This window comes from Pelodiscus sinensis, chromosome 1, assembly GCF_052426305.1.
Source record: "Pelodiscus sinensis isolate ZL-2025 chromosome 1, ASM5242630v1, whole genome shotgun sequence".
Classification (NCBI taxonomy): Eukaryota; Metazoa; Chordata; order Testudines; family Trionychidae; genus Pelodiscus; species Pelodiscus sinensis.
The window spans coordinates 136,767,263-136,783,299 of NC_143052.1; the positions used below are offsets into that span (position 1 = coordinate 136,767,263).

The 16,037-nt window shown below is 50.2% G+C and overlaps 1 protein-coding gene across 2 annotated transcripts in view; it reads left to right on the plus strand.

Annotated features, from left to right (window-relative positions):
- LOC102455926 (ovostatin-like) overlaps positions 1-16,037 on the plus strand; it is a 76,475-nt gene that overhangs the window by 52,307 nt on the left and 8,131 nt on the right. For both annotated transcript variants that reach the window (XM_006136392.5, XM_006136393.5), the window contains exons 29-33: positions 8,633-8,853; positions 9,314-9,529; positions 13,482-13,606; positions 13,981-14,071; positions 14,619-14,687. In XM_006136392.5, coding sequence (XP_006136454.3) covers positions 8,633-8,853; positions 9,314-9,529; positions 13,482-13,606; positions 13,981-14,071; positions 14,619-14,687 — 722 coding nt within the window. The remainder of the gene's footprint in view (positions 1-8,632; positions 8,854-9,313; positions 9,530-13,481; positions 13,607-13,980; positions 14,072-14,618; positions 14,688-16,037) is intronic.

Consider the following 16,037-nt stretch of genomic DNA (forward strand, 5'->3'; position numbering starts at 1 on the left):
TGGGCTCTATCTTAGCTCTGGAAAGGGAGTGGAGTCTAGTGGATTACAGTAAAGGGCAGATACATATATACATGGCTCTATATAAGAATCTCAGAATGGCCATACTGGTCAGACCAGTGATCTACTTACTCCAGTATCCTATAGCCAATGCCAGGTGCTTCAGAAGGAATAAGAAGAAGAGGCAGTCATCAAATGACCTGTTTGAGGATGGGCTGCACCCTCAGCAAGTTCGCAGAGGCCATTAAGGCTATGTCTACACAGCAGCGTTATTTCAGAATAACTGACATTATTCCGAAATAACCTAGTCTGCATTTACACTGCAAGCCTTTATTTTGGCATAATGTCAGAACAATGTCAAGCTGAAGGACTGCTTACTCCGACTCCTGTAACCCTCATTGTACGAGGAGTAAGGAATGTCACAGGAAGAGTGCTCTACCTCGGACTTCCTGCTGTGTAGATAGCACAGAAAACAAAAACAAGCTGTTTCGATTTAGGCGATGCAATTGACGGAGCTCAAGTTGCATAGCTTATTTCTGCATTAGCCCTGCCGAGCACATGTGTCCTAAGCCAGGCGGAGAGGTAGATATATTGGAGGACAGGGATAGGGTCCAAAGTGACCTGAAAAAAATAGAGAATTAGGCCAAAAGAAATCTGATGAGGTTCAACAAGGAAAAGTGCAGAGTCCTGCACTTGGGATGGAAGAATCCCAAGTACTCTTCCATGCTGGGGACCAACTGACTAAGCAGCAGTTCAGCCGAAAAAGACCTGGGAATTACAGTGGATGAGAAGCTGGATGTGAGTCAACAATGTGTCCCTTGGTGGAGGGGAGGGGGCCCCCGCAACACACCAACCCACGGGACTCTGCGGCTGCGCCCTGGGTTGCTTCCTACTTCCCATGGTCAGTGGACTGTTGTCCCTCTGATCCAGCCATCTCGCCTGCTGGAAGCTGCCTCCTCCCTCAGGGAGCCATCTCCTTTCCCCTCCTCTCCTTCCGCTGGCTCCAGCCTTTTGAGCCGTCCTGACGGCTCCATCATTGACGCTGGGGGGGCCCGCCCGTGTCCAATCCCCAGCGCCCTCTGGGTGGGCGTGACCCCGCTGGGTAAACGCGGCCTGGCCATCCCTCGGCTTCTCCGTGTCGGCGCCACCCCTCCCCCCGCCCGGTGCAGCCTGCGGCCGCTGCATCACTTACAGAGGGGGTGGAGCCTCCAGCATTCGGCCCGATGTCGCCTGAACGCAGGCGTGGCAGTGCTGGAGCCGCGGCTGGAGGGCTGCCTCCTGCCAGAGAGCCAGGGACGGCGCAGCCTTGTAGTGGGGAGCCGGAGTCTCCCCATTACACACCCGCACCCTTAGTTCATGGTCCCTCCCCTCACCTTGGGGTTCGTGCATCTGTGAAAAAAAATCCGCATTGTCGTGGTCCTTATCCGGCCGGTGTGCAATTTCAAACTGGTAGGGTTGTAATGAGAGGTACCATCTCATCACCCGTAGGTTGGTCTGCTTCATTGAGTTCATCCAGCATAAGGGAGCATGGTCTGTCACTAGCGTGAAGGAGTTGCCTAAACGATAGTATCTTAATGAGTCAATTGCCCACTTGGCGGTCAGTGCTTCCTTTTCAATGGTAGCGTAATTTTGTTCCCTCGGCAAGAGTTTTCGGCTGAGGTAAAGGACGGGGTGTTTGGCCCCTTCCACTACTTGGGATAAAATGGTCCCTAGTCCTGAATCTGAGGCGTCCATCTGTAGAATAAAGGGCCTAGAGAAATCCAGTTGAACCAAGACCAGTGGACTGACCAACTGGTCCCTCAGTTCCCGGAAGGCTCATTCACACTGGGGAGACCACTGGACTTTATTGAGCTGTGTTTTCTTCACCAGGTCTGAGAGCGGGGCCGTTATGGTTACAAACCATGGCACAAACCAGCAGTAATACCCAATTAAGCCCAGGAACTGCCGCACTTGTTTCTTGGTTGTCGGGGCGGGATAATCTCTCAGGGCACTGACTTTATCTACCATTATATACTGGTACCCTCTATGTGATTTGTCCAGAGGGCTCACCAGGTCTAGGGCTATCCGGTTGAAGGGAACCCCCACGACGGGCAAGGGCACCAAGGGGGCCTTGGACTCTCTCTTGGTGCTCGTTTTCTGGCAAGCAGGGCAGGATTCGCAAAAGTCCCGCACCTCTTTATGGATGCCGGGCCAATAAAACCTCTGCATGATGCGCTGCAGGATTTCCTCAAAGCCCAAGTGCCTAGCCCAGGGGTTGTCATGGGCCAACGCGAGTGCCGCCTTTTTGTATCGTACTGGGACTAACAACTGGCGCATGCTCCCCGTCGCTGGGGAGCCTTCCATGACTCTGTATCACTTGTCGGTACGTACCTCAAAATGGGGTCCGGGGTGCCGCCTCGCTGACGGTTCCTCGCTTCCATCTGTCGCAGAGTCCCATGCCCGATGCAGGGCCAGGTCAGCTTGCTGGGCTTCTACGAATTCTCGCCCCTCCAGGGTGTCCTCCGTCTCGGGTGCTCCCCGTGGTGGGCCCCTCTCGCCGGCCCCCCAAGTGATGGGGTTTGTCTCTGCTGGGCTGAGATCTCGTTGGCCCTCGTGGGCTCGCCTAGGGGCCCCCTTGTTGAGGCAGGCTTGTCCCGTCCCTCCCGGGGTCTGCCAGTCTCGCCAGATACGGCGGAACCCCTTGCAGTCTCGTCCCAAGATAAAGGGGTAAGCTAAACCAGGTACTAAGGCAGCCCGACAGATGGTTACCTTCTCCCCTCCACCAAGCGGACCCATGCCGTTTGGTAAGTACGTATGTCCCCATGTACGCACTGCATACTCACGGGCGGTCCCTCTCCGCGGGCCTGCTTTACTAAATCATCCCGGACAAGGGTCTGGCTGCTCCCCGTGTCCACCAGGGCCTCTACTTCTGTGCCCTCTACTAGGAGCTTTACCAGTATCCTCCCTTCGTCTGGGGATCCCCCTTGGCTTACCGTTAGGGCCTGTCCGAATGAGCAGTCCATGAAGGGGCAATCCCCTTCTAAAATGTCCCTCCTGCCCGCACTCGAAACAGACATTCCGGGGATCTTCCTTCCCCATCAATGTCAGCCGGTCCTTCTTCATGCTGTCAGGTCCTTTGGCCGTTTCCCTCTGCAGTGGCACCGGCCATATCTGGGCCAGCCACCGCCAGCCCTCGCATTCTCCTTGGCCTCTTCTGGGTTCTGACATCTTGTCTCCGCTTCTCCGGAATCCTCCTCCCTCCTTTGGGGTTTTGTGTGGCTCCTTCCTGAACTTCTTGGGTTCCCCCATTCCTCTGGCTGCCACCAGATCCTCGACTAGGCCCACAGCCTCATTCAGAGAGCTGGATCAGTGGCAGCGAACCCATGTCTGACCTTCTGTGGGCAGGATCTCGCGGAATTGTTCCAGGAAGATCATCTCAGCCACTTGCTCTCCGGTTTTCTGCTCCGGTTCTAGCCACCAGCAGCCCGCCTCTCTCAGCTTCTGTGCCACAGCTTGCGGCCGAGCTCCCGGCAGATACTGTTCCTGGTGGAACCTCTGTTGGTAGGTCTCCAGTGTGACCCCTAATTGGTCAAGGATTGCCTCCTTGACTTTGTAGTAACATAATGCCTCACGGGCCGGGAGGCTGCGGTAGGCCAGCTGGGCTGGGCCAGTCAGGTAAGGCACCAGGAGGGTAGCCCACTGGTCCTTGGGCCGTGGGGTGGCCTTGGCCACCCGCTAAAATGTCACCAAGTATGCTTTGGGATCATCATTTGGCCCCATCTTGGTGAGGCGTATGGGTAGCTGCACACTATTTCCAGTGCTGGGCTTGACTGGCCCGGCAGTCCCTGGGCCCGTGGCCCCTCCTGTCGACTGCCACTGCAGGTCGTACAGTTCCCTTATGAGCTGCCTCTGCTGCTCCTGCCCTTGTGCCATCAGCTGCTGAATTAGCTGCATCTGCTGCTGCTGGAATTGCTCCTGGTTCTCAGCCATCCATTCCAATAATATTGGGCCTTCAATTTTCATCTCCCTCTAAAACAAACAAATCCCGGAAACATGTCCTTCGGGGTACCTCCTTAGGGTCTTTTTTGTTTGTTTGTTTGAACCACTGAGGCACATACTCAGCCCCTTACGTCAGGGGTGGGATCATTACCCGCCATATGTGACTGGGCACCAGCTTCCCGAGTCGCCCGTGTTGGTACGGCGCCCTCCCCCCCCTTCATCTGGGGGAGGGGTCCATGCCCACCACCCTTCAGGTGCAGCACTCTTCCCGGCGTGTAGTCAGAGTCTGAGTATAGTTTGTAATGGTACACATATCCTCCGTGTCACTTGGCCGGTACCAAGACTGAAAGGGGGGTAGGAGAGTTCGGGCCCGCCCCCACTCCAAGCCCTGATCCAGGGCCCTAGGAACCGAGGGTATGTCTACACTACCCCGCTAGTTCGAACTAGGGGGGTAATGTATGCATACCGAACTTGCTAATGAAGCCCGGGATTTGAATTTCCCGGGCTTCATTAGCATAAAGCCGGCGCCGCCATTTTTAAAAGCCGGCTAGTGCGAACCCCGTGCCGCGCGGCTACACGCGGCACGGAGTAGATAGTTCGGATTAGGCTTCTAATCCGAACTATCTGTACGCCTCGTGGAACAGGAAGCCTAATCCGAACTATCTAGTCCGTGCCGCGTGTAGCCGCGCGGCACAGGGTTCGCACTAGCCGGCTTTTAAAAATGGCGGCGCCGGCTTTATGCTAATGAAGCCCGGGAAATTCAAATCCCGGGCTTCATTAGCAAGTTCAGTATGCATACATTACCCCCCTAGTTCGAACTAGCGGGGTAGTGTAGACATACCCCAAGGGAAATCACTTCTCCCACAGTTCGGTTGGTGGGGGGGGGGGTTCCCCGCAACACACCAGCCCACGGGCCTCTGCGGCTGCGCCCTGGGTCGCTTCCTACCTCCCAGGGTCAGTGGACTGTTGTCCCTCTGGTCCAGCCATTTCGCCCGCTGGAAGCTGCCTCCTCCCTCTGGGAGCCGTCTCCTTTCCCCTCCTCTCCTTCCGCTAGCTCCGGCCTTTTAAGACGTCCCGCCAGCTCCATGATTGACGCCAGGGAGGGGGGGCCGCCCATGTCCAATCCCTGACGCCCTCCAGGTGGGTGTGACCCTGCCGGGTAGACACGGCCAGGCTTTCCCCCTGCTTCTCCACGTCAGTGCCGCCACCCCTCCCCCTGTCTGGCGCAGCCTGCGGCGGCTGCATCACTTGCAGAGGGGGTGGAGCCTCCAACGTTTGGTCTGACGCCGCCTGAATGCAGGTGCAGCAGCGCCGGAGCCATGGCTGGAGGGCCGCCTCCCCCCAGAGAGCCGGGGACGGCACGACCTCGTACCAGGGAGCCAGTCTCCCCATTACAGTTGGATATTAGGAAAAACTATTTTCCTAGGAGGGTGGTGAAGCACTGGAATGGGTTCCCCCTAGGGAGTTGGTGGAATCTCCATCCCTAGAGGTTTTCAAGTCCTGGCTTGACAAAGCCCTGGCTGGGATGATTTAGTTGGGGTTGGTCCTGCTTGGAGCAGGGGTCTGGACTTGATGACCTACGGAGGTCATTTCCAGCCCTGGAATTCTGTGAAATCATCCATCTCCTGTTGCCCATTCCAGCTTCTGGCAAACTGAGGCTAGGGACAACATCCCTGCTCATCCTAGCTAGTAGCCATTGATGGACCTAGCCTCCCTGAATTTTTTTTTGTTCTTATTGGAGCCCTGCTATAGTTTGGGCTTTTCCACCAACCCATCGAAAGTTGTTCCACACACTGACCATGAAGAAATCATGTGTTTTGTTTGTTTTAAATCTGCTGCCTATAAATTTCATTGAGTGACCTTGTGTTGTTAGTTAAGCAGTAAATAATAGTTTCTTATTCTATTTTTCCACACAATTCATGATTTTCTAGCCCTCTAATATCTCCTCCCCAACCTTTATTCATTTATTTTCTATGCTGAAAAGTTCCAAGCTTTTTAATCACTCATCATATGGAGGCTGTTCCTTTCCCCCAATCATTTCTGTTGCCCTTTCTGTACCTTTTCAAATCCCATATACCTTTCTTTAGATGTGGTGACCAGATCTGCATACAGTATTAAAGACGTGGGCATGCCATGACTATATAGAAGCAATTTAGTTGTCTTATTATCTGTTCCTTTCTAATATTTGTAGTTAGCTGTTTAGCCTGCCACTGCATACAGAGCAGATGTTTTCAGGGAACTATCCACAATGATCCCAAGATCTCTTTCTTGAGAGGTAACAAACTAATTTAGATCCCATCATTTTGTATGTATAGTTGGGATTATATTTTCCCATGTACATTTTTTTGCACTTATCAACACTGAATTCCATCTACCTTTGTGTTGCCCAGTCTCTCAGTTTTGTGAGATCCCTTTGTAACTCCCTGCAGTCAGCTTTGGACTTAAGTATTTTGAGTAATTTTTTACAATCTGCAAATTTTGCTACCTTTCTGTTTACCCCTTTTATGAGATAATATGAGTAAATTGAACAGCAGTGATCCAAAGGCAGGCCCCTGAAGCACAGTATTTATTCATATTCTTTTCCCCTGTTTTTAAAGTGGAGTACCAGCAATGTTTCATGATATCTAATGAACTCTCAATTACTTGAATGAAAAGCCGTTTGTTATCTTAATCACCATGCCTCCCTCTGTTTATAAACAAACACTATTCCCAAAGGTGAAGATGGGAGCAGCACAAGCTTTATCTTTGGGTTAGGGCAGTGTTTCTCAGCCAGTGGTACGAGTACCCTTAGGGGTACTTGAGACACATCAAGGGGGTATGTCAACACAACTGAAATTTGGAGAAAACTCAATTTTTGTTTTAAGTTTTATAGCACTTTATTATTTTTGTACTTTTTACACCCAAAAATTTCATCGCTCGCCTGGCTATGATTAAGTTGTTTAAACAAATGTGTTGCAATAGTAGAAAAAAAATTGTGTGTGTGTCTGAAAACTGTAGGTACTGGGGGTACTTCTAATTTTTTTTTTTAAGGAGATACTTATAATTTTTTTGTTGAAAAATGGGTACCTTATAAAAAAAGGTTGAGAAACACTGGGCTAGGTGTTGTATCATGCAAACAAATTTCAGCAGGGCTTGATTTACCAAAAGTGAAACCTCTTTACAAAGCTGCTGCACACCTCTGTAGCTATCACTCAGCCCTGGCTAATCTTCTCCCCCCTCCTTCCTGTTTCCTGTGCTTCCAGACTCCCAACAACCAGTGCTCCCAGTTCTAATAATTACAAGCGTCATCTAAAACACCACACTAGGTCATGTATTTTAAGTAGGCCTCAAGAACGAAATCTAGGGGTTCAAATTTTAGGGGGGGCCACAGACCCCCCCCCTCTGGCCCCTCATAAATGGTGCCCTTGCACATGGTGTACCAGATCTAGCCTTTGTAGTTCTCCCAGTCCCAGAGAGAGCTACGAAACAGATTTTGCCCTCCTTTACATCTGTAAATCAGGAGTAATTGGATTTATTGGAACTGACAAAAGTACAGAAAAAGGCAACAAAAATGATAACGGGGTATGGAGCGACTTCCACGTGAGGTGATCTATGGTCAGCTTGGAGAAAAGAACACTGAGGTGAGCTGTGTTAAAGAGCTATACAATGATGACTCGTGTGGAGACAGTGAATAGGAAAGTGTTATTTACTTATTTGTATAACACAAGAACCAGGGATCACCCAAAGAAATTAATTCACACAATACACAGTCAACCTGTGGAACTCTTGGCTAGGGCATGTTGTGGAGCCCAAAATATAATGAAAAAGTAGTAGGAGCAGTTTATCAATGGCTGCTAGCCAAGATAAGCCAGGATGCAATTCTACGCTCTGAATGCCCCAGAAACTCTGACTGCTAGAAGCTGGGACTGGAAGACAGGGGATAGCTCACTCAGTAATTGCTCTGCTCCCTTTATTGCCTCTGAAGCACTTGGCACTTGTTCCACACACTGACAAGAAGACAGGATACTGGGCTATACAGACCGTTGGTTTGACTCTGTAAAGTCTTTTTTATGTTCCTATGTTCAGTCAAGTTTCCCTGAAGTTACACCTGCCAAAACCTTACCCACGTGTTACTTGGCTTTCAGGCACATCTGCAGGGGACCTGACAGCCTGTGCAGGCCCTTGGGCAAGGTGTGTGTGTGGGGAGGGGAGGAGGGCTCCACACTCCCAGAAGAGGTGGGGCCTCAGGTGGAAGGGGCAGAGGCAGCCAGTGCCACCCACCCCCCACCCCCACCCTCTGAGCTGCAGGGAGCCTTTTGGAGGTGCTCCGGTAGCAATTTAAAGTGCCCGGGGCTCTGGCTGTCACTGCTGCTGCAGTAGTGGTAGCAACAGCCAGGAGTCCTGGGTCCCTTTGGATCACTGGGCTCCAGAGCAACTGCCTCCTTTGCCTCCCTCCCCCCTGTTAGTGGTCCTGTGTGTCTCTACCACCTGCCTAAGCAGTGCCTCTCCACCTGCACTGCTACTTATACCTACACAGGGGGTACCCTTTCTGTACTCTACATGATGCCAAAAAAAGACATGCCCGAAAAGACTGGGACTGGGTCTGCTGCATGGCAGCACCTACGACTAATTACTAAGCTGCTGCTCTGGTTCTTCACAATCTCCTTTCTCTTCTCAGATGGCTCAGTGCACTGGGAGCGGGAGGTGAAACCCCCTGCAGAAAAGTTCCCCTCTTTCTATCCCCGTGCCCCCTCTGCTGAGGTTGAGATGACCTGCTATGTGCTGCTGGCAGTGCTACACAAACCCAAACGAACTTCAGAGGACCTCACGTTCGCCTCACAGATTGTGCAGTGGGTCATCAAGCAGCAGAATTCCTTTGGGGGCTTCTCTTCCACCCAGGTACATTAGCTACCTTCTACTCTCTAATCAGGCCCAGGAAATCCCTGGCAGCTGCTCACTGTTAGCTGTTGAGAGAGAGCCAATGGGGCTGTGATTAGAGATCCATTGTCCACTTTCTCCCGCAGATAGTCCATGTCCCACTCCAGGGTGGAATAGCCGCTGTGAAGGGATTGCAGGCTGCCCCATACCCTGCCAGCTGGTTAGGGGTTCCATGAGCTGTTCTCCTGGCCTCAGCCGCCACATATATAGTAACCTGGGCACCCGAGTTCTTTGCAGAATGATGGATGGGTGTGTGTAAACTCATCTGTAGGAGGAGCAGAACATCATAGCTGAGTTCCTGTGCAGGATCAGAAAACAATGTGGGTTTGGTTTGGTTTGATTGTTATTTAGGTTTTTAAGTCCCAGCTTGACAAAGCCCTGGCTGTGTCTGTTAATTGTCAATTATTTTACATGTTTTCAGGATACAGTTATTGCTCTTCAAGCGCTGGCTGATTACGGTGCAGCAACGTACTCTGAGAATAGCCAAAACACAGTTAAAATCAGCTCCAGCAACAATTTTGAGAGGGTCTTTGCAGTGAATAGCCAGAATAGGCTTCTATTGCAGCGGAGCGCCCTGCCTGCTGTTCCTGGGAATTATACCCTGGAAGTGAATGGCAATGGCTGTGTCTTTGTGCAGGTAAGTGCTCACTCTGCCCTACAGTGTGTGGTTTCTTTAGTGCATACTACAACTTGTCATCTTTTCTGACCCTCCCGCTCTTCTGTCCCGTCTTTCTGTTGCTCATTCTCACTCTTGTTACTTCTTTTCTTAGTACTCTTTGAGGAAATCCAGTTGAGAAAGAAAAAAAAATTGCCCCTTGATGTTTTTCACTGTACTACACATGGGAACTGAATATGTGTCACACACACACATCCCCTTCTTTATTTGTGAAACTTGGGTTCCAGTTCCAGTTTGTCTGACAGACAATGGTAGGGTTTTATACTGGTTCCCATCTCTGTAATATCCAGCTGGTTCCATGTCAGAGCAAGCGATCTTCCTTTTGGGGGTTAAAAATCTGCCTGGGACATTTTAGTGTGAGTTGTTGGATACATTAACTTATTACATGTTTTCAGGGATTTTTTGCAGGCACTCGTTTCATTGATGTTTTGTACATGAGGCGCATCAGTGTTGAGTGTCACTGTTTCTAGGATGGACTCTTTTCAAAGAAGGTGGTTTTGCAGAATTTTCTAAAGGTAGTCAGGCTCTGGGTTTGCCTGATCTATACTGGCAGCTTATGGCAGAACCAGTTTCCTTCGACTGAGCATATCTTTTCCCCAGCTCTCACATGCTTCACTCTGACCTTTTTTTATATGAATATTCCCGGAGAAGCCCACCTCCCTGGCAGAAAACACATCACAATAGGGTCCTTAGTACAGCTGTGGTTGTCTGATTATAGCACAGGAATGGGAGGCAGAACTGGGTCGTGTTCCTGATTCTGCCACTGACTCAGAGTGTGTTTGAGTTGATCGCTGCAACAAGCATGTCAAGAGGGAAAGCTCCAGTTAAGACGTGTGGTATTAAATGTGGGGGAAATTGCCATGTGATGTAGCCAGAACTGGGAACACAAGCATTATGAGGTCAATCCCCCAAAGAGCTGCAAGGGTATGTCTACACTACCCCGCTAGTTCGAACTAGCGGGGGTAATGTAGTCATCCGCAGTTGCAAATGAAGCCCGGGATTTGAATTTCCCAGGCTTCATTTGCAAGAAGCCGGCCGGCGCCATTTTTAAATGCCGGCTAGTTCGAACCCCGTGCTACACGCGGCATGGAGTAGCTAGTTCGGATTAGGGTTCCACGAGGAGTACAGATAGTTCGGATTAGAAGCCTAATCCGAACTAGCTACTCCATGCCGCGTGTAGCCGTGCGGCACGGGGTTCAAACTAGCCGGCATTTAAAAATGGCGCCGGCCGGCTTCATGCAAATGAAGCCCGGGAAATTCAAATCCCGGGCTTCATTTGCAACTGCGGATGACTACATTACCCCCGCTAGTTCGAACTAGCGGGGTAGTGTAGACATACCCCAATAGTCTATAACTAGGAGGATTACCTGGCATTGCTCAAGTCCTTAAGTCAAATAATTTCTGTTCTTCATTTTAATCATTGCTCTGTGGTGGGGCTGGGGGGTTCAGGATGGAGGCTACCCTAGCAAGAGAGGACAATCCCAGCCCTCTCTCCGCAGCAGCTTGGAGCCAGGTGAGAAGCCCCTGTCCATGGCCACTGCAGTGGTCAAAGCAAGGGGAGGGGTGCATGTTCCCCAGCTGTGGGGACAGACAGACAAAGTCTCAGGAATTGATAGTAAATAGCTGCCCCCTTCTCCATCCCTGCCCCCTGCTGCTCCAACGGGGTTACAACTGTCCTGGTCTCCATCTCTGGCCACGTGCTCAGACTGGATGCTCCCAGTCCCCCAGTCATGCTTGCTCTCATTGCTCTGTGGGGTGGGACCAGTTGTTGAGTATTCCGAATTGGTAGCCCCGAGGACTCACAGATGGTCCTACAGCAAGGAGCTGGGGCAGTTGCCTGGAATGTAGCACAACAGGCTTCCCGTGCACAAGTCCACACTTGTGTGCCACAGACAGTGTACAAGGGAATTCATAATCTGTTCCAGACACATCCCACCTGGCCACAGTGATAGCATTCTCCTATGTCACAGCGTTTGCCATGCAGATACCTTGGTGGTAAGCTGTGTTCCCTGCAAGCTATGCACATGCACAGCCATTCAGGAGAGATTTACATGCCATCCAGCTGATGGGCAGAGTGGGCACAGCTGACCGCACATGTTCAGGTGCCCCTTGTTTCCACCTTGCTCCATCCTGCAGTAGCTACCAGGAGAGATCTACTCAAGGGAGGATTCTCTGTTGGCAGCCAATCAGCTACTGCATGTGAAACCTTGTCAGCTGTTCCCAGGTGCTGCAGCCAATCAGCTCTCCCTATCTCGCCAATCCAGATGTTGGCAGCCAATCAGATATTACATGGGCAGACTCATAAGTTAGTTCCAGGTGCTGCAGCCAATCAGCTTTGCCCATCATCCCCATATCACCTGTTTGGCCCAAAGCTGTTTTTACAGCATGCAATAGCTGCAGTTCCAAGTCCAGCTCTGACTGCAGGCAGATGAGCCTCTTTCCAGGGTAGAGGGAGCTGGGCTGGGGTTAGGCGGGAGACACCCAGGTCCTTGGCTATCTACAGAGAGCTGTGGGGAGATGCAGATTCAGTGTCTGGCATCCATCTTTGGCATGGAGATTGCAAAGTTCCAAGGTCCCTCTACCCTGAGATCTGGTCTGAACCTCTCAGACAATCTCACTACCTTATGCGCACTCTCACCTCTGTCCTCACAGGCTCGCTGGGTTAGAGTTTAACTCTTTGGGAGCCACGTGGCATTAAAGCAAGGAACACACACACACACACACAGTCTCACAAACATATATAGTGTCACACGCATACATGCAGTATCATAGAACACTAGAACTGGCAGGGACCTCAAGAGGTCATCAAGTCCAGTCCCCTGCCCTCATGACAGGACCCAGTACTGTCCAGACTATCCCTCATAGAGGTCTCTCCAACCCGCTCTTAAATATCTCCAGAGATGTAGATTCCAGAACCGCTCTAGGCAACTTACTTCAGTGTTTAACCACCCTGACAGTTAGGAAGTTTTTCCTAATGTCCAACCTAAACCTTCCTTGTTGCAGTATCATCCACCCAGCCAACCACGCACAATGTCACACACAGTCTGTGACACACACACATACTGTCACACACCCCCTCTGTCATCCATGGTGAAAGTATGTCTGTTACACACAGTGTCACACAAACTATTACACAATCACACACACTATCACCCACTCATACCCACTCTGTCACATATTCATAGTCTCACACACACAGAGACACATGTACATATGCACTGTGTCCTTTTCACACTCATCTCCCAACACATATTTGTATAGTTGTTGTTGCTACTTCTTACAACGCACATCTACTTACTTTAATTTTATTCTTTCAAAATGTGTTGTTTTAGGTTTTGACTAATCTGTGCATTTCAGAATTTTTATTTCTCTGACAGCTAAATGCAATACTTTGAGTAGTGAGCAACTGTCCTGGTTGGAGTCATTATCCATATATTTATATTTACCTTTTAGTTTCTACTGGTGGTGCATACCTGCACATGCATTGGTGCACATAACAGAATGTAATCCATACACTGGAATACAAACATTAGAGGGAACATTGATGACAAGGACCCTATATGACCCTAGGCAGATAAATAATCTAATGGGGGTTAACCTTCCTCCCCACCCCCTCTCCACTTCTGGCTGGCTACTTGATGGCACACTTATTCCTTTCCTTGTTCAGCTGGATGGAATTTCAGTTGTTAGGGAAAGGAAGATTTTACATGTTGCTGATGGAGAACTTCTGTGCTGGTTCAGTGGTTTGTTGAAATAGTTCTCCCCCTCACTAATTTTTCCCTAAGGTGTTGGTGTTGTCAGTCAGGATTTCTCCAGTCCATGGAAGAAAAAAGGGGTACAGAATCACCACAACAGGTAGGCCAGTAGCTCAAACTCATTTCTAATGTTCATAGCCTTTTTTCATCTATTTCAGATAACCCTGAGATATAACATCCTTCTTCCCACAAAGGCTTCTGGGTTCTCTCTCTCAGTGCAAACGGCAAATGCTTCCTGCAATGCTAATTTCCGGGTAATGTTTGATATCATCTGCTCAACCAGGTAACCTCCCTTCAGTTGTCTGGATGGCAAAAAATGGTTGGTTAAAAAGGAATAGCTTTTGAAAGGACAGATTACAAATATTAAAGGGTATTACATGATCCGTGTAAAATACTTCAGGATATTAATCGTCTTGGGCTGCTAGACACTGATCCCAAACCCCAGCGATTCCCCATCTGTCCAGACCCCTGTTCCTCCTGGAGAATGCTTGTCCCCGTCTTGGACATTTATCTTTGGTAACTTTTATGTTAATAAATGATCAGCAATTACATGCTATTTAAAAAGGCCTTTGCAGGCTATGTGTGCTCTGAAGGCCAAGGGTCACTGTGTTTCCTCCACCTTCTTGGTCCAGAGTGATCCAGTCCCTCTCATTTCAGTTACACTGGGACGCGCAATACCTCCAACATGGCCATAATTGATGTCAAGATGCTCTCTGGCTTTGTACCTGTCAGTTCATCCCTGAAAAAGGTACGGGGTGGCAGTGATGTGGATAAGCCTGCGGGTAGATGGGATTATGGAAGGTTACAACATGGAGTACATAAAAAGAGAGGCCTGGCTATCACCGAAAATCTACTGTCCTAGTAATCTTAATCCACTACTTTATGGATTCTCAGCCGGGGGAGGGGGGTCACACCTGAACTGGGGGGCGGGAACCTGGAAATCACTAGTACTTGTTTCAAAGCAAGGTTGGAGGGAGCTCCAAGATACAGCCTGGCTAAATGGAAGTGCGATGTCCTAACATGAACAAAGCTGGGGATCACTGGATTAGATTAACTAACTGGAATTCCAACTGCCTGTTTTGTGTATAACTGTCTAGGTATGTGCATTTCCTGACAAAGCCACGACACCCTCAGGTCTCTAGCAAGTGATTATTTTGACTGACTCACACTAGACATTAGATAACATTTTGGCTCAGTCATTTTCTGCAGATTCTGGGGTGTTTTGTTTTCAGTGCAATGAATAGTGTTTTCAGTGATTATTAATACTCTATTTTTCCCCATTTCCTTGTCTAAAGCTTCGTGAGGATCAGAAAGTGATGCAAGTAGAAACCAAGCAAAACCATGTCCTCTTCTATCTGGAGAGTGTGAGTTCTAGAAAATCAGTTCTTTGTTTTGGGTTTAGCAGGTTTTAATTTTGCATAGAATATGCACATATGGGAAGGGCCTTTGTATCTGATTAACTGCATTGATCATGCACCTTTTCCGGTTTATCCATCTACACTGAAACTATTCTAACGTGCCCACCTCCTTCCAGTAGCTTCTAGCAGCCTCCTATTCTTTTATTCAAATAAACCACTCACACAAAAAATATTTCCTCCTTTCATCCACTGACTGCAGGGGACGAGAGAGCAACTTCTCCAGTGGGCATGCTGCTCCACTAGGGATTTCTTTTGAAGGAGCTAGTGATGGCCACTGGCACAGGCAGGATACTGTGCTAGATGGAGCATTAGTTTTATCTGATCTGGAAATGTTATTGTTCCTTCTCCTTTTACCACCCTGTAAAGCCGATTAGGCCTCCCAGAGGGGTTCCTCCGCCTCCGGGTCAGTGGGCGGCCACTCTGTCCCTCTACACAGACACGTAAAATAAACCCCCAAGTCAAGAGTTCAATAACCAGCCTTGTTCCGGTTGGGGTGAGAGGGTTCAGGTTGGGGCGAGGGGAAAACTGTTCAGGGCCTGGCCTTGCTTCAGGTTGGGGTAAGAGGCAAACAAGCCCCAGCAAAGAGCCCTGGCCCCCGGTCAGGGTGGGGAAGCAAAATAAACCCAGTTAGTTCAAAAGCCCGGCCAGGGTTGGAAGGGCAGCAAACACAGTCAGAGCAGAAGCCCAGACCCTGGTTCAGGGTGGGCAACAGTCCAACACACTTGGTCGGGCATTCAGTAGCCGAGCCTTGTTCATGCGGGTGGCAAATAACACTGGTTCAGAGCCCTGGCCCCAGGTCAGGGTGGGCTGCAAATAATACCCAGATACAAACAGTAGTTCAGTTGCCCAGGCCTTGTTCCAGCTGGGGCAGTCAGTAAATCCAATCATGGAGCCCTGGCCCTAGGTCAGGGCGGGGCAGCAAAGAGGCACCCTTTATCAGTTTAGTAACCAGTGGTTTGTCTCCTTGTTCAGGAGAGTTGCAGGTCGCTCACCTGCAGTGGCAGAGATGGGGAGACTGCTACCCCATAGGGGAGTGGCAGGGGGGCACAGGCCCACCCACTCCACTGCGTCCCGGCCCAGGGCCCTAGAAACAGCAGTACAGGCTGTTGCTGGCTCAGCGGGGACTCCAGCCCGAAACACTCTGGCCTGAGGCCTTTAACAGCCCTCCCTATTCTCTGGCCACTTCCATTTTCCCCCTCAGTGGGTACCTGGGTTTCCGGCAGGTCACTAGGGGAGTCCAGGGTGGTGGCATCCAGCTGGGGGCCAGGCCAGCCCTCCGCCCCAGCTGGTGCTCTG